The sequence below is a fragment of the Lissotriton vulgaris genome, unplaced genomic scaffold, assembly GCF_964263255.1.
Source record: "Lissotriton vulgaris unplaced genomic scaffold, aLisVul1.2 SCAFFOLD_1245, whole genome shotgun sequence".
Taxonomy (NCBI): domain Eukaryota; kingdom Metazoa; phylum Chordata; class Amphibia; order Caudata; family Salamandridae; genus Lissotriton; species Lissotriton vulgaris.
Genome location: NW_028254202.1, coordinates 382,144 through 408,204, shown reverse-complemented (window position 1 = coordinate 408,204; position 26,061 = coordinate 382,144). Strand labels below are relative to the sequence as shown.

Sequence of the window (26,061 nt, the reverse complement as noted above, 5' to 3'; positions counted from 1 at the left end):
AATCTGGGGATGGAGTCGATGCCCATGCGCACTGTAGTCCAGGGGAGGAGCCACCTATCTCGTGATACTTCGAAGACTCTTCCAGGACAACAAAGTGCAATCATCCGGACCCAACACTAGGCGGCGATCTATGCACAGATATGAATTCAGCAGCCCACATGCCTCGAACACTATCCTACTACCAAGCCTCACATCTCTTGGTCCTCAACGACTGGTGGTATGGTGACAGTGGGGACCCGGCATATGCCCTCTAAAGATATTTTATGGACCCAGCAACCCTCCATACTGTCCTTTACTCAGCACGCCTGCGAAAAAGTTTACCTAATGCAACACAAGTGGTGTTTCTGGTATGGCGGCAATCTCTGCGTCGCATGGGATGGTGGGGGAAACTCACGAGGGGGACCCCACTTTGGCACAATGGGCAGCTGCCGTCCCTGATGTCCTTACGAGGCTTTGAGGGCTGGGACTCCATAGGTATATCGGCATTGGGACATGTTCTAAAAGGCACAACCCTCAAGTCCTTCCATGACCTGAGTACCGAATTTGCCATGCCCCACACACAATTCTTCCGCTTCCTGCAGCTGCGGCACGCCCTTGCACCTACACTCGCGGCCTTGGACGACATCCCAGAATTCAGCCCCATTGAGGCAAAGGTGTTCATGGGGGACTTAGAAGACAAGAAATTATCCCGCATATACCAAACACTAGTCACACTGCTCCTCAGATTTGCAGCCCCTCAGGGACCGCTGGGTGAGAGACATAGGAGACCTTGGGGAGGAAGATTGGCGGGAGGCCCTTGAATCCCCTAGAGGAGCGGCCCTAGCCGTGCGTCTACGCCTCATACAGTTCAAATACTTGCATTGTGCTTATTTTACGAGGGAAAGACTGTGGAAGGCTGGCCTAATTGAATCACCCGAATGCTTGCGATGTGGCTATGAAATCAGTGGCCTCCTGCATACGGTATGGGACTGTGGCGGTCTGGTGAGATTTTGGACGGGTGTGTGGGACTGTCTGTCAGAGGTGTTGGGCTGGGACCTTCCACGGACCCCGAAGCTGGGACTGTTACATGTGTTAGAAGGAGTGGGGGGCAACATATACAAAAGACACCTGCTACTACTTGGCCTTACTCTAGCAAAGAGAGACATTGCGCAGGCCTGGAAGGAGCCCAGAGCCCCCAAAGTGGTTGTGTGGAAAAAAGGCCTTGACTTTTGCATGGGACTAGAGAAACCGGTGTTCTTGGCCAGGGGCTGCCCCAAAAAACACTATAAGATTTGGAAACGGTGGGCGGATTATAGGGGCCTGTGGCTGGAGCCTCCGACATCAGCGAGAGAAATGGACGAACCAGTGTGATGGGTACCTTAATGGCATTCTATACGTGTTGATGTATCCATGCTTCACCTGTACAGTACTGATGAGACGCTGTGCACGGGGGGTGGGGAAGGGGGAGGGAGGGGTTTGGGAAGTTGGGGAGAGGGGCGGGGGGAGGGGTTTGGGGAAGAAACTTATATAATTGAATGCATCGCTATTTATGTTGTACTATACTGGCTACAGCTCCTCCGGAATGCTGAATGCTGTTAGATTTTATATTCGATCTCACAATAAAAGGTTTTGTGAAAAAAAAAAAATAAGAATAGTACTTGATGCCCAGAATCCTCCTAACCCTGTACCAGAGACGAAGTGCAGCTCTTAAAACTTTCAGGCGGACTTTCTTGAAAAACCTGGGAGCCCCGAATTTATATTAAAAAAAACTGTGGGTCCCAGCCCTACCACCATCTCCGATAGTATCCGACTCCATGTGGAGATATCCAGTGTCCCAAGAAGCATCCTACAGATTTTGAATTAGAAAGCCATGCAATAAGTCCTCCTTAGCTTGTTCCAAGAGAGCCTAGCTCTCCCTGAAGCCCAGAGAAAACCAGTGATTATCCCTTGCATTATTTCTACCTCTTTTTTATGAAACGTAAGTTGGATACAATTAAAAAGATAGGTCAACTTAGGTGACAGACATTTTAAACAGGTTCACTCGCCCATAGATTGATAATGGCAAGTTTCTCCACCTTATAAAGAGCCGATTGATCTCCTTTGCCACCTGTCCTAAATTATGTGCTGGAATCTCCACCAATGCATGAACTATTGTAATGCCCAGATACCTAAACTCTGTCACCTCCTGATCCCAATTAGTAATATTTAAACACATATCCTCTGGCTTAGTTGTGTTAACAGCATAAACGGACAGTTCCCCAAATTCTTCCAATCATTTTCCGACCCTGGGGATGGTATGAAAAGGGTCTGATGTATAATTTATTAGATCATCCGCTTAAAGCGCAAGCTTATTACTTAGGGGGTCTCTTCTAAATAACTGAGCAAATGGTTCGATATAGATATCAAACAAAAGATGAGAAAGAGGACACCCTTGCCTCGTACCCCAGGTAATTCTAAAACTCTCTGTCAGAGCTTCGTTAAATAAAATTCATGCCAATCAGTTTGCATACAATCGATGAAGAGTCAAAATAAAACACTAGCTAAACCCTAGTGCAGCCAAGACCTCCCACAAATATACTCAACAAACCAGGTCAAAGGCCTTGGCCGCATCTATTGTGGTAACAGCCAATGGAGTTGAATGCTCCATGGCCAGGTCAATACACCTGACTAATTGATGTGTGATATCGTGAAGTTGGCACTTAGTAACAAATCCTTTCTGATCTGATTGGATTAGTTGTGGAGCCAACTTAGCCAACCTACCAGAAAGAAAGAAAGAGAGAAAGAGAGAAAGCGAAAGAAAGAGAAAGAAAGAAAGAGAAAGAAAGCGAGAAAGAAAGAGAGAAAGAGAAAGAAAGAAAGAGAAAGAAAGAGAAAGAGAGAAAGAGAGAAAAAGAAAGAAAGAGAAAGAAAGAGAAAGAGAGAAAGAGAGAAAAAGAAAGAGAAAGAAAGAGAAAGGAAGAGAAAGGAAGAGAAAGGAAGAGAAAGAAAGAAAGAGAAAGAAAGAGAAAGAAAGAGAGAGAGAGAGAAAGAAAGAGAGAGAAAGAAAGAAAGATCGCATAGAAGCCAGCACAAACCGCAGGAAGGAGCTGTTCGCATAGTGAACATCATAACAACCTCCCAAAACTGTGTAACAACTTGGCACATTTCTTCCACAAGATCCAAGTCATTTAAAAAAAAACTTCAAACCCCAAGGCCCGCAGCCGACAGCATCAGCCTGTTCAAAAGCACACACCCAAGACACCTGCCCACCCATTGGGACCCTCTCACAACACAAGTCACAATATCCATCATGAACCCTGAGCACTTGGGAGCACCAGAGGACCTTGTCTTCAACCTCAGGAGCAAGACGATTAGCAAAGAGCTCAAGAAAGTCCTCAACACCTCCATGTCTGGGCCTCCCTCCCAGAGGACTGGAAACACACTGAAGTGAGTCCATCCTGAAGAAACCATCTGCCGACCCAGCAGAACTCAAGACCTATTGGCCCAACATCTCTGCTTCCTTTTCTAGATGAGGAAAAAGTATTCGAAAAGGCAATCAACCATCAACTCCACGATCACCTGAAACACAACTGCATCCTGGACCCCTCCCAATTCCGTTTCCATGCCAACCACCGCAGCGAGACAGCCCAAATCACAGCCACCAACGAAATCAGGGCCCTCTGGGCACCCTGCGAAACAGCAGCCTCCTTGACCTATCAGCCGCACTGTACACCGTTTCACATCACATCTTGATCAACAGACCACCACATCAAAATCTAGGGAGAATCTCTTAAAAGGAGCGCCTCCTACCTCACCAGAAGAACCCAAAAAATCTGTATCCCACCGTTCACCAGCACCCAAGAAGATCATCTGCAGCATCCCCAGGATCGCCTCTCAGCCCTACCTTCTTCAACACGTACAGGATGCCCCCTGGCCAACACGTAACATCGCACAGACTCAATATCAACACCTATGCCAGTGACACCCAGCTCATCCTCCCACTGTCAAAAGACCCCTCCACCACCAGAGCCAACTTCCACAGATGTATGATGAACGTCACTGACTGGATGAAGGACAACTGTCTCAGGCTCAATACAGACAAGACAGAAGTCCTCATCTTTGGGAACACCTCGCAATGCAAGAACACATGATGGCCTGCTGAACTTGGCCCTTCCCCCACCCTGACAGACCACCATCTGCAACCTCGGCATCATCTTGGACAGCAGGCAATCTATGCAGAAACAGGTAAACTCAGTCTCATTCGCCTGCTTCCACACTTCACACATGCTCCGAAAGATTTTAAGTCATTTCCAATCAACACCAGAAGGACCGTCACTCAGGCCCACGTCACCAGCAGGCTGGAGTACGGGAACACTCTCGACAAAGGAATCGCTGCATGCCTCCTGAAAACGACTACAGATAATACAAAACTCAGTGGCAACACTAATCCTCGACCTCCCTATACGGACTCACATCACTCCGCACCTCAAGAAACTACACTGGCTCCCGATCAAGACGAGAGGCCAGTTCAAGATGTTGACACATGCACACAAAGCCTTGCACATCAAAGGACTAGCATACATCAACAAATGAATGACTTTGCACCAACTGTACATCAACCTGCGATCTGCCTACTTCTTACTCGCAGACAGCCCCTGGATCCGCCGAGTTAACAGCAGAAGACGCCGCTCCTCTCACCTGGCAGCCAAAACCAGGAATGACCTTCCCTTGCACCTCAGGACCGCCTCATTGCTCCGGGAATCTAGGAAAGGACTCAATCCCTGGCTGTTGAATGAACAGAGGACGGCGAAGCAGCTAGCAACTCCACTGCCTTGAGACCGTCTTGGGGTGATTTGCAGTGCTTGATAAAGTCTGATTGATTGACCACATGGCCACATAGTGCATGTCAACAACCGGGATTCCTCTGATGAGAGCCGTGGAAGAATCCATGGTCGTAAGGAGTGGGCACGAATGCCCTGAGGGTCTTTCTTGGACAATCCGTAGCAGATCATAATGCAAATGATAACAATACAAATTGAGGCGTTTAGTCACTGTATTGCCCTTCTTACTTCAGCAATGCTCACAACAAGCGGTTGAATGCCTCATTGTTAAACAATAGAGCATTGCAGGGGTCCAGACTATAAAGCCACTCCCTCTTGTTGGTGGCAGATACCACGTTGGGCAGGTGCAAAGAACGGTGGTCGAAAGAAGGAGTCTGATGATCACCAACCCTACAGGCTGAATTAATTGCCAATAAGAAGACCGACTTCAGAATGCAAAATCAAACAGGCAACTCTGCGTCAGCCAAAATGCGGAAACCATGAGAAAGGTCAACAAAAAAAGACTAAAACCCTACTGAACAAAGAACAATAAACAAAGAGTGAGGAGACCAGTACAGTAAACGTTTTAGAAAACTTGACAAAAGTAGTCACTTAGTATAAGAGGTTGGTCAGGGATACAGATGAAGATGGATACATCAGCCAATTAACCTTTTTTTCAGTAACGTGGCAAGTGAAAGTGTGAATTGCCTGAGAACTGAAAGGACAAGACTGAAATGCATTCAGACCTTCATACAGAAAAAAAAACATGTGATTTTGAAGTGGGTTTCGGATTAGCCAAGATTACGTCCACAACTTCAGACAGCACACAAAAGGATTCTAGCTGGTACAGTTAAATCTCCAACTGTGCAGCCGTAGTGTCTGGGGATTGTGTAACACCTTACCATATTGCGGTCCCCTTTTTGTGGGAGAGGAGGAGGAGACCAAGTTGTGAGTGGCAACAAATAGGTGCATTAAATCCTCTTTGCCCAGTCTGAGACTAATAGGATACATTGCGCTTGATTTTAGCATACCTTCTGTAGAATCCTTGACAAACGTGGAATTGGCATAAATGCATACAGAGGCCACTATGGACAAGAGAATCTGAAGGTATCCCCCAGGAAACATTTCAAAGGGACGTATACAACACAAATCCAAGGACACATTCTGTTCTTGATGAATAAACCATGCATGAACAGTCCTTCACTTCGGGGTGAAATTATGAATCATTGTCCTCTAAGGAGATGAGATTTAGAGAATCCGCTCTCACGTTAAGGGAGCCTAGAGGAGTGCAGCCACAAGCAAAACAACTGCTCAGTTCTCACTATTAGCCTATTAAATTCCAAACCCGGATCCACACCCCCATGCCAGTCTGTTTACATAATGGACAGAGTTCAATTTGTCTGACAGAATCTTAATGGAGTGCCCCAAAAAGGAAGCGAGCAAGGTCCTCATGGTAAGATGGACCACCCACAACTCCAGCCCATTAAAGTGCAGGTGCTGCTTTGCTGCCAACCAATGGCCCGCACCATTATTCCTCCAAGACAGGTGCCTTTGCCAAACAAGGATTTACAAAAAGGGGGTGGTGATGAACAGAGTGTCTGAGTTAAACAGACCACTCTTACCCAGTCCAAAGATCAGGGCTTGATCCATCACCGTTATTTATCTCACTGCCCCATCCCAGCTCAGAACCTGGCTATATGCAAATCAGTCTGTCCCTGGCCCAGTGCATCATGGGAACAGGGCAGACTAAACTACCAAGCCAATTCTTCACCAGAAAGGAGACAAGCTACCAGGGACCGGTTTCTGGCATTTCAGCCTTTTTCGGCCCGGCTTGCTTGAATCCTGATGGAGCAGTGAGAAAGGGACTCATGTCTGAGTATACCCTGCCACACCTATAGTGGCCAAAAACGATTTACAAAAAGGGGGTGGTGATGAACAGAGTGTCTGAGTTAAACAGACCACTGTTACCCAGTCCAAAGATCAGGGCTTGATCCATCACCGTTATTTATCTCACTGCCCCATCCCAGCTCAGAACCTGGCTATATGCAAATCAGTCTGTCCCTGGCCCAGTGCATCATGGGAACAGGGCAGACTAAACTACCAAGCCAATTCTTCACCAGAAAGGAGACAAGCTACCAGGGACCGGTTTCTGGCATTTCAGCCTTCTTCGGCCCGGCTTGCTTGAATCCTGATGGAGCAGTGAGAAAGGGACTCATGTCTGTAATGCCAGAAACCGGTCCCCGGGAGCTTGATTCCTTCCCAGTGTAAGAATTGGCTTTTGTAGTTTGGTTTGCCCTGTTCCCATCATGCACTGGGACAGGAACAGACTAATTTGCATACAGCCAGGTTCTGAAACTGGGATGGTGCAGTGAGCTAAAAAACGGTGTTGGATCTAGCCCTGATCTCTTGACTGGGTGAGAGTTTTCTGCTTAATTCAGAGACTCTGTCCCTCACCACCCCTTGTTGTAAATATTTTTGTCCACCCTAAGCGTGGAAGGGTATTCTCAGATGTGAGACCCTTGCTCATTGCACCATCAGGATTCAAGCAAACCGGGCCGAAGACGGCTGTAATGCCAGAAACCGGTCCCCGGGAGCTTGTTTCCTTCCCAGTGTAAGAATTGGCTTTTGTAGTTTGGTTTGCCCTGTTCCCATCATGCACTGGGACAGGAACAGACTAATTTGCATACAGCCAGGTTCTGAAACTGGGATGGTGCAGTGAGCTAAAAAACGGTGTTGGATCTAGCCCTGATCTCTTGACTGGGTGAGAGTTTTCTGCTTAATTCAGAGACTCTGTCCCTCACCACCCCTTGTTGTAAATATTTTTGTCCACCCTAAGCGTGGAAGGGTATTCTCAGATGTGAGACCCTTGCTCATTGCACCATCAGGATTCAAGCAAACCGGGCCGAAGACGGCTGTAATGCCAGAAACCGGTCCCCGGGAGCTTGTTTCCTTCCCAGTGTAAGAATTGGCTTTTGTAGTTTGGTTTGCCCTGTTCCCATCATGCACTGGGACAGGAACAGACTAATTTGCATACAGCCAGGTTCTGAAACTGGGATGGTGCAGTGAGCTAAAAAACGGTGTTGGATCTAGCCCTGATCTCTTGACTGGGTGAGAGTTTTCTGCTTAATTCAGAGACTCTGTCCCTCACCACCCCTTGTTGTAAATATTTGCCAAACAAGGAGGCATCCGTGACAGCAGCAGCCTGTCCCTCAGCAAAAGCTGAGGAGATAACCCACCAACAGATTGGAGCTGTGCATCTACCAGTGTAGATGGGGTATTGGCCCAGTCCAGATCTACACTCGAAAGGAGAGTCTTTGCTGAAGTTGGATCCATCAACCTTCCATAGGCACCAATGAAGGGCTCTCATTCACCATCTGATGTACACCACCAACCATAGACAAAGCCATGAGAACCATGATTGCTTCCTATTGAGAAACAGACCTATATCCCGAACCCTAATTCCAGATGGTGATCGTAAAGCCCACATCATAGCGAAGTCATAGTGCGCTGAAGACGCTCTTGAGCACCACCAGTTACACACATTCGATAGCCAGTCACTCAAGCATAGGAATACAATGAGCTGGGACCTCCAAAATGAAGCTTCCGCAACTGTTGGACAATTGTGAGAGACATGTAATGCAGTCATCATCTAAATAGTAAATAAGTGAACTGACAGTGTTGAGATCCCCACGTGACGTGGACTTCAAGTAACAACTGTGGGTGGGGGTACTGGAAAATGAAAAATGACATCCGGCGTTCCTGCAAAATAAGCCAGTGCCCTGCACTGAGGGCCAACAGGACTTGGCTCAGAGAAGGCATCTCCAACTTGTCCCAATGAGTGAACAGTTTCCAAATAGCTAGGATCGAGGATGAGCCTCAGACCTTCTTATTTTGAAGGAGAGGGGAGTGGGGTGGAGGGGGGTTGTGAAAGGAGTTGAATCATCCAAGAGCTACATCTGTGCAGGACTTAAAGGTGCTGAGCACACCACTGTTGTGATGTGGAAGGTATAAGTTCCATAAAAATCATCACTAATGTCAGAACCTCATGAGGTGTGGAATCAGGAGGAGTTGGCGCTGCTACAATCGCCAAACTTGAAGGATCAGACATGCTCCTGTGGATTGGCTCAGAATACAGGAATTATCTTGAAGTTGTACAGCCTTGCTAGTCAGGAAGACTCGACTGGCATAGGGACAGCCGATGGATTCACAAACTCATCATTTGTTAATATCATTGTCTTAAGAGAGGATCCTGAAGAGCCCAGTATCAAGAAACCGTTTTGGAACTCTGAAAGGCACTGGGAATGACAACGTTTTCTAACTGAAAATTACAACTTCTTATTCCTATGGCACTTTATGATTTTATTTATTTATTTATTATTATTTTTTTTCCAAACCTTTATTAATCAAATGCACATTACACAGCGTCTGCCTACAACCCCTTCGGGCCGGCCGCTATGACAAAAAAAGCAAAAAGTACCTCACATTATACTGCGGAGAAGGCCGCTTAGCGCATCATTATGGTGTAGTGCATAAAACAGCAATTAGAGGATACTGAAGGTTCAATTTTGTACTTTTGTCGAAGTTTAACAAACAACAAAAACAAACACATGGTAAAGCAATAGCAAATTCACGGGAGGGGAGGAAAAGCGGGAAACAATATATAAGAATGGAGGCAAGTCCATTAGGGGAGGGGAACGATGAAAGGGGATCAAGAATGGAAGCTAATGAAAGGAACGTCAACTATGGGGAGGAGGGAATGGCGTCGGCGTAATCAAGTGGCGGGGTACAAATGTCACCTAGGTATTCATTCCATTGCGCCCAGATGCTACTCCACTTCCTCGGACGACCCCGAGCCTCATACACCGTCTTCTCCCGAAACATGCACCAATCCATGTTATCTTTCCAGGCACTGAGTCCCGGCGGCCTGTGGGAGCCCCAAAGCTGCGCTATGTCCCTTTTGGCAACCATGTTGCCCAGGGTGATCCAGAAGGTCTGAGCGGCCGTACAGTCCGTAGGCTCCCACACATTGAGCAGGCAGCGCCTCGCCTCGGGAAGGAGGGGGACCCCAGTAACACGCCCCATCACATCGTGGATCCTAGACCAGAAAGCAGCAACAACCGGGCATTCCCACAAAATATGAAGAAAGGTACCATTCATACCACAGCCACGCCTACACAAGCCGTCTGTCGCGAGCCCCATTCGTACCAGACGCATACCAGTCACATAGATGCGATGGAGGATCTTTAGTTGCACAAAACGGAGCCGAGCCGGAATAGCCACCTCTTTAGGGTAAGAAATAGCCATTTGCTAGTCTTCGTCATCCAGTTCGAGTTTATCCGCCACCCAGGAGGCCCGAAGCTTCACCAGAAGGTCAGCCCTATTGTTAATAAGTTTTTTATAGATCAAGGAAATCGTACTGTCCGGGACATGGCCGTCAAGAATACGATCTTCCAACGGGGACGACTGGCGGATGTCAGTCCCGGGGGGAAAGGCAGAGAACAGGGCATGCCGCACCTGAAGATAACGGAAATACTCCTTGTCATCTAATTGATATTCTACCTTTAAAGCCTCAAAGGATTTCACTGTTCCTCTGGCCCAAAGATCCTCCACCTTGCTAATCCCAATCATATCCCATCTATCAAACCCTTTCGTCCGCCACAGGTTACCCAGCCGTTCAGAATCATACAGCGGGGTCATACGCGTCAATCTACCACCCCAACCTGTAGCCACATTCGCATTCTTCCAGGCACGCACGGCACATTTTGTGGGACCAGCCAAGAGACGGAGTGATGGCTTCGAGTATAGAGCTCTATTGAAGTTGCCGCCGGGCAACAGGAATTTATCCATAGCGAAAGCGGGAGCGGTTCCCGGGGAATACGTCACATGGTTAATTGCACTTAATTGTGAGGCCCAGTAATATCGTCTAATGTCAGGCAGAGCAATACCGCCATCATTCCAGGGAAGCGTAAGTTTTGATAGGGCGATACGGGCTCGTCCGTCCCAAATCAATTGCCTCTGAAGGCCTTCAATCTCACGGAAATAGCGAGCGGGGACAGGATCAAAAAAGTTCTGCAAGGCATATAAGAACCGGGGAAGCGACATCATTTTAAAAAGTGCCGCTCGACCCAATGGAGACCAGGGCAATTCACACCACCGCCGTACATCCTGCTTGGGGCGACGAAGGGGAGCGTAAAGATTACTATCGTATCGAACTGAAGAGTCCATGGAAATAAAAATCCCCAAGTATTTAAAACCATCTCCTGCCACCTGGATAGGAAACCCATTAGGCAGTGGAGGCAACACCCCTGCTATAACATAGACACATGACTTGGTCCAGTTGATAACAAGCCCGGAATTCTTACCAAAGGAGGTGAGAACGTCAAAGAGCACATTTAGAAACTTCTGGGGAGAGGTTAAATAGAGAAGGATATCGTCCGCGTAAAGCGAGATGCGATCCTCCAGATCCGGTGCCCACCGGATCCCTTTAATCGAGGGCTCCCATCGAAGCCACGCTGCAAGGGGTTCCAATGCCAAAGCAAAAAGAAGTGGAGAGAGCGGGCATCCCTGTCGGGTGCCACGTCCCAGTAGAAATGGATCGGAGCCTCTACTGTTCACCACGACTTGGGCTAACAGTTGTTCATATAGGAGCCGCACCCATGCAATGAAACTAGAGCCAAACCCGAACTTGGAAAGGGCCGCCCACAAATATGGCCACTCTATGGTGTCGAAAGCCATTGTAGCGTCCAGGGAGGCCACCACAGCAGGCTCAGTAAGAGTCCCAGCTCTCGCGAGAACGCTGTGGAGTCTACGAAGATTAAGAGCTGTGTTTCGATGGGGTATGAAACCGGACTGATCCGGATGGATCAGGTCGCAGATCACAGACAATAGACGATTAGCCAGGACTTTGGCCAGAATTTTAGGCTCGGCGTTGAGCAACACCCTCTGAGGCGGAAGCCGGAGGAGATACTCGATCCTTTTAAAAATTGTATTGTATGATTTCTCATGTTTTAAAACTTTGCACTTGACTAGAAGCCTTCTCTGGGCAAAACCGCCAGGCAGGCTCTTCACCTTCAGCGGAACTAGCGCTGTTAGGTGGCATACTTTGCTCACGAACGCCATCACTTGAGAGACGAGGCCACGCCCCCTGTCAGGCCACGCCCACAACTCTTCTCCCCAAATGTGCCACCAGCGCAAGCGCAGTGGACGAGCGCAGCTGGAGCCCGTCTGCGCCCGTCCGCGCCAAGACCGCGACAGGCGCAGGAAACTCTGCACCCGGGCTCCCCACTATAAGTTACCAAGCCAACACTTTAACAAACTTACGCAGCGGCGCGCACTGTGCCTGCAAAATTGACATCAACACCATCAAGGGGCCTTTTAGCTGCAGGCTATGCAGATGGACCTCCTCCCCTGTCAAGACTTCAGCCCCTCAAGTAAACTCTAAGGAAGACAACCCACCCTTTATCGGAGGGTTGATCAATGCTCGATTCATGGGATGCCATAACCAAGACATTAAAGACCTCATTCAGGAATCAAACCTTGACTGTCTTCTTATAACGGAGACCTGGCTTACGGACAACAGTAATCCCGACTTAGCCATTGCTCTTCCACAAGGATACTCCATATTTAGACAAGACAGATTAAAGGGGCGAGGCGGAGGAGTAGCCCTGCTACTACGCAACTCCTTCAAATGCCATACCTTCATCCTCGACTCACTAAAAGGAGCCGAATCCCTCGGATTCTCTATTAAACTTAATGAGTCCACCTCCTTCTCAGGAGGTCTTGTCTACCGCCCCCCAGGCACCGCTACCAAATTCTTAGACTCCCTCAGTGACACCCTCGGTCAGCTCCTAATCAGATACCCGCATGTCACCCTGCTGGGTGACTTCAACCTGCACCTCGATTCCACAGAGGATGCGCAGGCACTCAACTTCCACCAAACCTTGGAGATCTTCAACCTCCAACAAAGGGTCAAGCAACCTACCCACCTAGCGGGACACACTCTAGACGGGGTCTGTACCAACCTCCCCTCTCTAGAAACCCACACCCCAGTCCCACAAATCTGGACCGACCACAATCTGATCCCATTTCTCATTAGAACCCCCCAGCATTTAAACGTAATAAAACCTAGTTCATCTCCAGAGAACCAGGTCAACTGGAAAAAGGTAGAAGACGCCTTTAAACTCAAACCCACCTTCGAGACCCAGATCCCCAGCATGACTGGAAACGTGGAACAAGACTCCCAATCCTTCCACAACTGGATATCACACGAAATTAAAGCCCGTGCCCCACCCAAACGTGTTAGGAAAACGGTTACTAAAAGCAAAACGAACGCCCCCTGGTTTACACCAGAAGTAGCCAAGGCTCATCTGCTCTGCAAAAAAGGGGAATGCAAATGGCGAAAAACATATGACAGCATGGACAGAAACTCCTATGTCCAACTAAGGAAAAGCTATCACTCCATTATAAAAAATCGCCAAAAAAGAATTTTACACCAAAGCTATTAATGAGGCCAAGCAAAAGCAAAAAACCCTGTTTGCAATAGTGAAGTCTTTCACTCATCCTAAAGCCTTACAGTCTGAAATACCTCCCTCTCAAGATCTCTGCGACCAAATAGCAGACTTCTTTGAAGAGAAAATCAACCTCATTCAGAAAGATTTTCCTCCATACCAACACTCCCAGTCCCCCTTCACTCAGGAACAAGAAGGAAATACCACTGGTTACCTAAAGACTTTTTCACAGGTCACCCTAGCACAAACCAGGGAAGTCATTCTAGCATGCAAGTCAGGCGCCCCCTCCGACTCCTGTCCACCCAGAATCCTTCATCAACTGATTGAAACTGTCAATCCCATTATAAATGAAATAGTAAACACCTCCCTCAGGACTGGTATTGTCCCGAGTGCATGGAAACATGGCATTGTTAAACCTCTAATGAAAAAACCGAACAACCCCCCGTCGGACCTGACCAATCTCCGCCCAATCTCCCTTCTCCCAGTGTTGGGGAAAATCACAGAACAAATAGTCAACAGGGAACTCAAAAATCATCTGGAAACGAACAATATCCTTCACCCTCAACAATCAGGCTTCCGCCCCCAGCACTCAACAGAAACAGCCTTGATCGAATTGACTGACTCCATAAAACTCCTCCAAGATCAAAGAAAAAACGCCGTACTGATCTTGTTGGACCTCACAACAGCGTTCGACACCATCTCCCACCTTATACTCCTGGACAGACTTAGGGATATCGGCATCTCCGACCTGGCATTAGACTGGATAACATCTTTCCTAACTGAAAGATCCCAATCCATCAAACTAGGACCTTTCAGCTCTGTAGAGAAAAAGATTCGATCAGGAGTTCCACAAGGTTCCATTCTAAGCCCCTTGCTTTTTAACGTCTACCTCATTCCCCTTATCTCCCTGATCGAATCATTCGGCATCACTGTTACATCTTATGCCGACGATACCCAACTCATAGTCCCGCTAGAGGAGAACTCTACGACTGCCGAACAAAATCTAACAAACTGCCTGAAAGATGTCTTCCTGTGGATGGAAACTAACCATCTCAAGTGTAACACAGGTAAGACAGAGATCCTCCCCATGGGGAAAAACGTCAACTTCTGTCCTCATCTCTGGTGGCCAGAGGATTCCACAGCCCCCCCCCAGACCGTCGCAACGGCAAAAAACCTTGGAGTCACCTTCGATACTGACCTATCCTTCGACCAGCATGTCAGGAAAGGAGCAGGAATCTGCTTCGGAATCATTAAATCCCTCAAAAACATTTTTGGACTTCCTACCAATAGAAGCCAGAAAGGCGGTAACTGTGGCGCTAATTCTTTCGCGCATAGATTACTGTAATGGTCTACTGGCAGGTGTGAAAAAAGCCACACTCAAAAAACTGCAGAGTGTTCAGCATTCGGCTGCCAGGCTGGTACTTAAACTCCCCAGGAGATCTTCAGCCTCTACCGCTCTAAGAACCCTCCACTGGTTGCCCTTGCACAAAAGGATCCTTTTCAAGATCCTAATTGTTGCTTTTCGGGCATTTAACCACACTGGCCCCAAATACCTAATCAGACGCTATCCCCACTACAACCCCCAGAGGACTCTGAGATCCTCTAACAGTAACCTTCTAAAACTAGCTAACTTCAACCTAAAAACTAAAGGGGGTAAAACTCTTACCCAACTATCCTCCAAAGCATGGAACTCTATGCCCCAACATCTGAGATCCCTGACCAAGGAAAGCCATTTCAGGAAACAACTAAAAACATGGATCTTCAGCCTATCTGACGAGTATGTGCGGGACACCATCTAATCCTGCCTAAATTCAATTTCCTGCACATTTTCCAGTTAGCGCCAGGATGCTTCTTCCGGAGTGACAGCCGCGCTTTACAAATACCAATACCAATGAGATGGGACGATAAGAGGTGCAGCGGTCACGAGGCTTGCCATCCTTATAAATGACCACTATGGTAGCCAAGCGCTGTTCAGACGGAAGGACGCCCGCCTCAAATGCATCAAGAAACATAGTGCGCAAATGAGCAGCCATTTTGTCCGGTCGGAGTTTATAGAGCTCGATAGGCAAACCACTGGGCCCCATCGCTTTGCCCGATCGCAAGGACCTAATGGCTAGAGCGATCTCATCCACTGTAATAGGAGCCTCCAGAGCCAATCTGTCCTCCTCTGAGACACTGGGTAGTGCAATGTCGCGCAAAAGTAAACAGGAGTCAGCCTCATCAAGGTCACTCACTGAACTGTACACCGTTCGGAAATGATCAACGAAACATTCAACAATCTCCCCGGGATCTGTCACACATTCACCATTCTCCCGGGTGATATATGATTTTATTTTTAAAGTAAGTGACCAGGTGCGAACCTTCAAGAATGGGAAAGGCAATGATTCAGCATGTACATGGCAGCCTTGGCCAAAAGCAACTTAGCCTTCCGCTCTTTGATGGCCTTCAGATGCATCAATGAATGGGGTGAAGGGGTCATGCTCCGAGCAGAATCACCACATATAGATGTCAAGTACAAATATTACAAATAAATAAATGTAGGTCGAACAATGAACTCTTTTTTTAGCTTTCATAAAAGGGTTTTTAATTTTATGGTAGAGGAAAGAAGAGCAATATATTTAAAGTTGCATGCTCTTCAGTATAGGAAGCTAAGATTGTGCGTTTTTACAGTGTTTTCGGCTACTCAAGTAGTGTAACCTACCTAGTATGTAAGTAACCAAGTAAACATTATCCTAACTTGTCAGAATACAATGAGGATCATAAATGTAATGCCATTCAAGGAAAAAGAAAACTCAACTTGGAAACAAACTAAAACAGAAACGATATAACAGCAAAATATTAACAAAGGAAATCCATTTTTTGTACTCACTGTTCGTGCTAGATCTCTGCATATTGTGTTATAAGACAAGAGCTGCAGTTTGATTTCAGTATCCCATTTTCGACATATTTGAATATATTCATGACTTCCCAAACAGTGTGCACTGAAAAGAAATATATAAAAGTGCATAAAATACTAGTGCAGACATACAAAAGCAGAGTTAATGAAAAGTGACAGATATAGAACAGCTGTCTAACAAGAGGATGCAAACCGCTCAAAGTAGTTCTGAAAGAATCTTGCACGATAGATTGAGAACGACATCTGAAATATGTAAACTAAATATGTACTTACCATAACAAGGTCTTCTAGCAACCTACCTCTTCAGGAGTTACAATGTACTTAGGCTAGTTTTACCCTTCAGACAAGGCAGCTAATGATCCACGAATACTTAACAAATCAGAGCAACAGCACAGTCACATCAGGGTATGTCTCAAAGAACGCACCTCTTAAATTAGTTTACCAAGACATCTTACGTTCTTGGACTGTGATAAGATTTTTTTGCTACACATATATCCTTCTAATTAATTAATTTTTAAAGGATTTTCATAACTTGACTTTATACTTAGAATGGTGCAACAAGAGAAAAACCAGATTAATTCCTTAGTACAGAAGACTAAATCAACCTGATATGTCCTCTATCAGGCCATTTCGCTGGGGACCGCGGGGGCCTGAAGGCCCCTGCAGTTCCTGCCCGATCCCCGCCTCCTGTGGGAGCCAGAATTGCTTTGAGACCCAGGGAACTGCTAGCATGCAGCTCCCTGGATTATGCTGAAAGGTTAACACTGCTCAAATGACATACAAGCATTAGGAAGATTTCGCATTGCAAAGCATGGGGGAGAATTGACAAAACAGAACTGGCCGATTGTGCAGTTTTCTTTCCTGACATGCAGAGATTATGGTAAACAGAAAATGGACACATTTAGTAAGCTTCAAATCAATTTAAGTTGCAACAAAATCATTTAAAAACTTTCACTGTTAGAGGAATCAATATTTCACAGACAAATAGTGCTTACACATTTATAAAAAGGTGCTTACTTCTGCAAAACTTCTTCTTGGCCACACACTTTCAGGATATAGCTTCCAATGTCAACTTGATTCAAATCATCATGAACCCAACAAAGTGCTTGCATGATAATAAGCTCAACTGTTGAGCTCACTACAACAATTGGAAAAAAGAAAAAATATTTGAAGTTACAAAATGTACTTCTTAATTATGTTTTGCAACAATACGCAAATAATCCATAAGGTACATATAACAAAGTTTAAACATGTTTTAAATAATCACAACTACAGTTGGCAACTGAGAACCCGCTTAGGAGACAGGAAATATGAACGAAATTCATTCAAGAAACCCTACACAATTTAAGGTTGAAGGAAAAACTAATATTGCAATTCATAGTGATTACTGTTAACTGAAAAGCCAGGCAATTTCCTAAAAATGTTATAAAAAAAAAAGCGAAGTCACCAATTTAGGGTGAACTCACGTCCTCAGATGAGCCGCAAGGAGATACTGGTGAAGACAAAAGTGATACTCCTGAAGTGGCAACGCTGGAAAGCAATAACTTTCCTGCAGGTTTTGTATTACTTTTGAGACCAGATGGTCTCTGTTTTTCCTCTTAAGGTGAATGATGTGTAAAGAATGACACTATTTACTAAAATGTAGTAAGTCACTGATACAAAAAATATCTAAAGCCTTAAGACCATTATCTCTGTGTGGATAAAGTTTAAAAGAAGATCTCCATCCCAACATTTAAGACTTGCCACTATAAGGAAGCTTCATGGGGGTTAGACGTGCACAGGGGCCCTGTCGCTCCCTCAGATTGGGACCCATCAACCCGGGGCTTGACTGCCCAGGACCCAGCTAGTGCATCCTGACCAAACTTTTCACGGCCTATCCCGGTCCTGCCTGTTGTGGCGGCCGTAGGGGGTGGGCCCCATCTAAATTCCTGTTCGGCTTGAGCTGGCCCTCGGGCCTTATGCCACAAGAGCAGTGGTGTGGGGAAGCGGGAGGCCGCCGCTGAGCGAGATTTGTCGTTTGGAGTGACCTCAGAGCCTCACGACCAGCATGGGACTGGTGCTGGACAGTGAAGCTGTCTCCCCCAGCGTCGTCAGCCTCTTCAGGGTCAACGCTCTCCGGTTCGGCAGCCGTTGTCTTAGGATTCGAAAATCCTTCAGTGAGGCATCAAAATCCTTTTTCTTTTGTAGGAGCGTAGCCATCTCCTCCAGGAGTCTTCTCCTGTTTCTTTCGACTTCAAGGGTCTTCCCAGTGACAGAGATGTTCTCTTCTTCCCGGCGTCGACGGTGTCGTGCCCTTTTTTGCGATTTCGTTGTCAACCCTTGGCTTCGGTGCCTTCGGCGACTTTCCTTCCTCTTTAACCTTTGGTAGGGTTCCGTGGGGTTCTTTTAATTGCGGCTGACCTTCAATCACCTTTTTTGCTCAGTCCCGGGCTGCCTTGGGCGCCTTATGCTCGTGGCCATTCGGTTCAGACTGATCTATAGGGTGTCTTACCTTCTCCGTCTTCTTTTTCTACTCCCACGCCTTCTTCTTGGCGCAGATCTTTTCAGAGTCCCTTTCTAGGATCTCGACGTCTGATCCTTTGTGTGTCGACTTGCTGGAGCTCCCTGCTCTTCCTCGTCTATAGAGAAACCCAGGTTCCTCATGCTAGCTTTGTTCGTCGACTCCGACATTGTGGCGTAATGGGCCTGTCTTTGCTTTTGGCCTATCCTGAGAGTCTTCGGCAGAAACGTTGCGCAGGCCTCACAGCAAAGGTTGCACACGTTGTGTGGATGGCGTTCTGCTTATTTTTTGTGGCATTTGGGGCAAAATTTGAAGGAGGTATTCTCCATGACCCCTACTTTGCCATTTGTGGCCCGGTGAGGTCCTCTGGAGTTCGAACGGCCGCTCTGCTCCTGCCTCTTGCTACGACGTCTCTGATCGATGATACTTTGATGATCATTCGGTGATCATCTTCGTTTTGGAGATTTTTTGGGAAACGAAAAAAAACTTTCTTCAGAGCTTCCACTCTTACTTCCAGACCCAACGGCGGAAAAAAGAATCTGAAGATGGCCACCACGCACGTCGACCTCCAGGATACCATCTGACGGACATACCTGGCACCAAATGGTGGTCGACAGCGACCAAAGAAAAAATGAAAAAAAAAATAGACCATTTCACACCCAACCACCAGATGGCGGAATGATGCACAGAATGTGAATCCGGAAAAGGTTTCACGCTGCAAAACTCCCTGTACCGGATTCGCCTCTACCACTGCCTTTGCATTCCCTGTAGTGTCTCATAGAGCATCCGCTACCTGCCTGGGACTCCGGGTAAGACTGGGAGACAAAATAGGACAAAACAGCAAAATAACAGTCGGCAGGTGGCCCATGTTTGCAAGTTGGAGCAGTTTTGAACTCAAGAAGTCCCACTATATAAGTGTTTTGCATCAAATGGGAAACTGCATGCATCTAAACTTGCTCCGGGGAATGTGTGTTTTAATATCAGTAAAATAAAAAGTTATACTGGCCCAGAAAACAGGCCCACAAAAAAACATTTGGCCCACATACTGATCTGTCAGATCAGTTCATCGGTCACTGCCTGACTGCCCTATATGCCAGTCTGGCCCTGCTGGGACTCTTGACAGGTCTGTTATTGGCTCTGGTAAGAGTTTACCTGGCTGGTAGGGGTTGTCTTTCTCCCGAAGTTGGAATGTGGTCTACGACAGGTGCCCTTGGATATAGCATACTATGGGCACCCACAGACTTTGTGATCCGAGTCCTCCTTGATTTTCTCAAGCACCTCATCCACTAGGGATCCAAAGTGAAGTTCACATCAAATACGATGTTAATGATGTGCTGCTGGTCCACTTAACTTTTTCTGTACCTGCTGTGTGACCACCTTAGCTCTGACCGGGTCCTTAAAGTTCTCAGGGGCTTCCAAACAGGTCTGAGCTTTTTCGCAATGAAAGGAGAGGCAGAAGTCACAAGACAACTCATTAAGGCTGAGGAAATGGCAGAGGTGGCCAACACCATGCTGGTGTGCTTGAATCAGTAAGTTGCTCGCCTCATTCCCATAATAGATAGCTGAATAAAAGACAGATTCAATTTTGGTTGAAATTTTTATCTTGTTAAACTGCTACAATGTATTATTTCTGTTTTCAAAATGTGTAACTGTCACAAAGCCAGAACATTTTTCACTTCATAGCCTATTTAAAGATAGAAGCGGACATGCCCACATCAATGTATTTTACCAATCACATAGAGAGAATTGTAATTCAAGCCGAGTAAACGACACTACTAAAATCACTGTACAGTCATGGTGTTCTTGTTACACATCTTCAACGGAAAAAAAATAAGATAACGAGTTCACACACCGAATACAAATTATTCGTGTTGTCTAACTTAAAAACAATTACATACCATCACATGTAAACGTCACAGGTTGCAGGGAACCCTCGATTTCAATTGAGACTTTGACAGCTGCATTCTCTTCACTTATATTTCTTTCCAGCATGACAGGACTCAGTAAAAACCCTGGGTTTGTAGATGAATTGCTCCATGGAAACTTATTTCTCAATCTAGAAATGAAATTTTCATGTTTGATTAGTAGCACATTGCCAGTGTTTATTACTAGGCAAAGTTTAAATTGGCAGATATGCATTCAAATCAATTCTGCCACACATAAGAAGTACGGAAAATGTTACTCACCCTGCAAACAGCTGTTCGTAACATGTGGTGCTGTAGATTTACATGCTGCGCATACTCCTACCATCTTGCGTTGGGTTTGGACTTGGGCAAGCTGTTTTTCTCCAAAGAAGTATTTTTGAGTCATGAGGTATAATGACTTCATCTATTACTGGCAATGTGCATGGGCATTGGCTCCCTTGTTAGATTGCTTTTTAAGAATGTAGATGGAGTCTAGAGATACAGAAAAGAGGACTATGTGAAGGCATATTGAAGATAAAAACAAGAAACGCATGCAACTTCAAGAGGTTCCCGGGGAGGAAGGTGGGAGCATATGAATCTACAGTGCTACAAGCCACAAACCGATGTTTAAAAGGAAAACATTTCTGTTAGTGGCATGTGTAGCTGTAGAGACACATGCTGTGCATAGACTGTAAAGCAGTTCATCCTTAAGGGTGTGATTAGCTCTAGGATGCTGCAAAAACCTGAAAAAGTGCATGTAAGACAGCCTGGGCAACTCTAGGTTGTTGGCGAGCTAAAACATCTACATTGTAATGTTAAGTTGAAGTGTGGGGAGTAAGCCAAATAGCTGCTTTTAAGATGACAGCTATGGGAATATTACTAAAGAACGCCTTAGAATCTCAAATTTTACAGGTTGAGTAGGGTCCGGGAGGGACAGGCTAAGGTGTTTTGGCTTCAGCATTACAGGTCTGTGTGCATTGAACAAACCAGATGCCTTATCTGCTTTGGAGAGAGCATAGCCTTTGTTTGGTTTGGAGAAAGAAACAAAGACGTAGTGTTTTAAGGAAGGGCTTAGTTCTGTCAATGTAATACATAAACACTCTTTTGACATCTAATGTGTGAAGAGCTTGTTCCGCTACTGACTATGTAGGAAGAACACTGGGAGGTCTATAGTTTAACTAAGGTGGGAATTAGACACTTTAGGAAGGAAACTGGGGTTTGTACTGAGAACTACCCTAGTGTGGTGTACTTGGGAAAAGGGTTCTTCCAGAGTAAGAGACTGAAGCTCTCTGACAGGCCTGAGGGAAGTGACCTCTATCTAGAAAGCTTTCTCCTGGGAAATAAAATGTAATATGCAAGAGTGGAGTGGCTCGATAAAAATGCCATAAGACTTGTAAGAACAGTACTGAAGTTCTACACAGGGATGTTTGCCGAAACCTGCGAACCACAAATGGAAGAAGTGGGAGAAGCGTAAAAGCATAGGCAAATATCCCTGACCAGTTCATCGACAATGGACTGTGCGTGTGGGAAAATAGAGGCGAAGTTTGGGAATTTTGCGTTTTCTGCAGTGGTAACGAGGTCTATGTGACAAAATCTCCAACAGTGGAAGTATGGAAGTAGCATTTAGGAGTGGAGTTCCTGCTTGTGCACTTGTTGCTGCAGCCTGATGAGCAGGTCTGCAAAACCGCTGTCCACTCCCGATATGTACTCTATCAGTAAATGGACTTTGTAATGTGTAGCCCACTGCCAAAATCCCTGGGCTAAAGCAGACATCTGTAGGGAGTGAGTGCTGCACTGTTTATGGAAGTAAACCATGGCAGGTGTATTGTCCGTCTGAATGAATATCACCTTGTGTTGGATGCAAGGGAGGAGCACACAGAGTGCTAGCTGGATGGCTAATAATTCCAGGTGGTTGATGTGGAAGCCCGGTTAATGGGGCGCCCTCAACCCTTGAACGGTCAGCTCCTGTAAGTGCATCCCCCAAACAGAGCGAGAGGAGTCCACTGATGGTCATCTGCGGCACTGGGTCCAAAATTAGCAGCCTTGCAATTGATGACCCTCCGCTTCTGACCATTTTGCTGCAAGGCACTCCTGCAACAGGAGCATGTGTAATCTGGCATGTGGGACACTAGCAATGCAGGATACCATCATGCCGGAGAGGCTTATGACAGTTCTGACTGCTATTAGTACGACAAAAAAACTCTAAATGCTCCAAAGAAAACTGTTCACCAGGTTCAAATAGTTTGCCCAACGCTTGGCATGAGTATAATTTCCATCAGCCCACCCATTTGGCGGAGCTTCGTCATCTGGAAACCTGCAAGAGTAGAGTAGAGACCTAAAAGAGGTTCCATGCTACTGCAGGAAAAACACTGTTAGTGAAATGTGTTACACCCTACCAGCCATGAATCCCATGTATATGTAGGTAAGAGCTATCTCTTCTTACCCAACTTGCTGTGGGAGTAAGCCTCACCTCAGCCGGCAACTGCTCGGTGGTTGAGGCCCCGCTCTGTCTGTCAGTACCCCCTTGCAGCCTCCCACACTGGTAGCAGACTGCAAAGGGGTACCGACGGACAGAGCGGGGCCTCAACCACCTAGCAGTTGCGGGGTGAGTTGAGGCTTACTCCCACAGCAAGTTGGGAAAGAAGAGATAGCTCTTACCCCCTTGCAGTCTGCAAGCACTGCTTGCAGACTGCAAGGGGGTACAGACGGACAGAGCGGGGCCTCAACCACCGATCAGTTGCTGGGTGAGGTGAGGCTTACTCCCACAGCAAGTTGGGAAAGAAGAGATAGCTCTTATCTACATATACATGGGATTCATGTCTGGTAGGGTGGTAATATACCACTGATCTACTCATTCTTTTACGTGAAACTTTTCATGTGTAACACATTTCACTAACAGTGTTTTTACTGCAGTAGCACGTAACATCATTTAGGTCCTGAAGAAAGCCAGGCTAGCCAGCCAGAACGGCTGAAACATGTCGACCTCACTTTTTGCGAGGAGATAGTAAATTTGTTCCATACTATCAGGCGGTTTTTACTAATGACATTTAGACAATACCCAATAAACACATTTTTTGTCCTTCTAGTCATTTTTATTCTTTACATTTTTTTCACTCGCACTGCACTCCATCTGTTGTCTCATATTTTGAACAAGCATTTTGGCTGAGATTACCGGGAGTATGAGGTCAAGTATTCAATCATGTTAGCCTTGGAGCAACATTGGCTACATTGACTCTACTCTTGCAGGTTTCCAGATGACGAAGCTCCGCCAAATGGGTGGGCTGATGGAAATTATACTCATGCCAAGCGTTGGGCAAACTATTTGAACCTGGTGAACAGTTTTCTTTAAAGCATTTAGAGGTTTTTTTGTTGTACTAATAGACACTTTCTCCCTGTAGTTGTTCATGTTTGTAGTTAGGGGTGTGGAGATAAGTTGGTCTAAAAACACTATCCCCTAGACCCTTGTATATACATTTCTTATTTTAGTTCTGACTGCTACCCAATGCTCGAACACTTGCAGAGAGGGGTATGCTTTTCCTGAGACAAAGTGGGGTATGCTTTTCCTGAGACAAAGTGGAGTATGGCCTCTAGGTAGGGCTGGACCTGAAGGGGCTGGAGGTGAGATTGTGTGGTATTGATGGTAATGCCTAGTCTGCGTAAGAGATGTATGATGGTTTTGTGTGCCCTAGTCATTGTTGCTCTGTTGAGCTTTTGATCAGCCAATCATCTAAGTAAAAGGAAGACGCAGGCACAGTTCCTTCTGAGGTGACTACCAATGTAACAGTTTGTAAACGCCCAGGGAGCTGTGGTCACTCCGAAGGGCAGCCCTTTGGAACGATAATGTTGGCCACTTACTGCAAACCGGAAGAATCGGTGATGTCCAGGGTGGATGGGAATGTGTAAGCAGGCGTCCTTCAGATGGACGGTGGTCACGGAGTTGCCTTGCTGTAGCAGAGGAATGACATCCTAGAGTGTTACCTGGTGGAAGCGTTCTGACAGAATATACTTGTTGAGGGGCCCAGAGTTCAGGGTCAGTATTTCCAGACAGATCTACATCATAGTCATCCTGGAGGTCGTCATGGGGGTGTCATTCATATGAGTCACAAGGAGACCTGAGGCTATCAATCCCAAACCCAGACGGAAGGTAACCATGAGGGGAATTGGGAAAGGGGTTCACTCGTAGCAGTGGGGCGGGTGGGAGTGGAGGCGGTGGAGAGGAAGGCAAAGAGGAGGAGAAGGGCAAGGAGCAGGTAGACGAGGCAAGGGAGATGGTGGGTTGCTGCCTCTGTTATGGCCCGAGGTTTCTTAGGTGTTGGCTCCGGAGGTAGATGTAATGCTTCCTCTAAAGTCAATTTCCTCATGGGAGGAACAGGGCCTTTTGCCTTTAGAAGCGGCTGAGCTAGAATCCACCCAGTCACAGGTTGGATGTGGATGCTCTGTTTGGCATTGAGAACCTATTGGAGGCCCTGGAGGATGAGTTGGTCTTGAGCCTCAGAAGCGGTAGAGGAAGCTGGCCTGGATGCAGGCCTCAACTCAGAGGTTACCTTCGAGGGTGGTTTCGAGACTGCAGTCGAAGGGCATGGCTTTGAGTAGTACTTCGGCGACGAGAGCACTGGGTTCGAATCAGAAGTTTGGTACCAACAATGGCCTTGTGGCAGTGCGGACAGGAGGCTTCAACACCCTAGAGGACGATGCTTGTCTTTTGAGTGAGTGATGTTGAGGAGTGGGAGGCGGCATGTATGCACACACTGCGACAGTCTTCGAAGCTGGACGCTGGGTAGGTGGCATGTCATCCGCTGCGGTGTCCGAGCCGACACTCCCCTCTAATGAGACTATCTGGGTCCCTCCCCCGGAAGCCTCTGGCTGCTGCTCTGCCTTGGTGTCCTGCTTCCTGAACAGGTCCTGAGTATGGTCCACTCAGTATGGAGTCATACAAACGGTGGTCTAGACTGTAATGGAGGGTCTTTTCAATCCGGAAGGTGAAGCACGCCAAACAGGATGTCTCCTGATGGGCCAGGGACAGAGGTTACACACCTGATAGAGGTCTGCTCTCTGGTATTTAGCTTGACACTTCAGGCAGTAGCGAAATGGAGTCCCCCTATCATGAGCAAATTTGCGGGTGTCAATGAACCGATGGAGTCCCGGAGGGGCAAGTGTTAGATAGTGGAGCGGAGGAAAAACAGGTATGCAACCCTAGGAACCGGAGAGTAAATGCAATTGTTCTTTTGTACGATGAGTGAGAAGGATCCGAGCGTTCCCGGAGACAATACCAAGCAGCGTCAAACTGGAGCTCGAAGGGACACATCTATAACAATGGAGCCGATGCCCATGCGCATTACTAGCAATAAGTGGTGTCACTATTCCTCATGACTGGAAAGACTTCCTAAAAAAAATTACATGAAGCTGTCCAAGCCTAACACTAGAAGTATGCACTCCACGTGTAGTTAGAGCTACAACTGCCATTAATGAAATGCAT

The 26,061-nt window shown here is 46.7% G+C and overlaps 1 protein-coding gene across 1 annotated transcript in view; it reads right to left on the bottom strand.

Moving 5' to 3' along the window:
- The window catches only part of LOC147659644 (phosphatidylinositol 4-phosphate 3-kinase C2 domain-containing subunit alpha-like), a gene marked incomplete at its 3' end in the record, with an annotated part of 452,383 nt that overhangs the window by 292,974 nt on the left and 133,348 nt on the right, over positions 1-26,061 (bottom strand). Inside the window, exons 4-6 of the mRNA XM_086951581.1 lie at positions 20,580-20,737; positions 17,199-17,319; positions 16,155-16,266 (exon numbers count right to left, since the gene is read on the bottom strand). Coding sequence (XP_086807707.1) covers positions 16,155-16,266; positions 17,199-17,319; positions 20,580-20,737 — 391 coding nt within the window. The remainder of the gene's footprint in view (positions 1-16,154; positions 16,267-17,198; positions 17,320-20,579; positions 20,738-26,061) is intronic.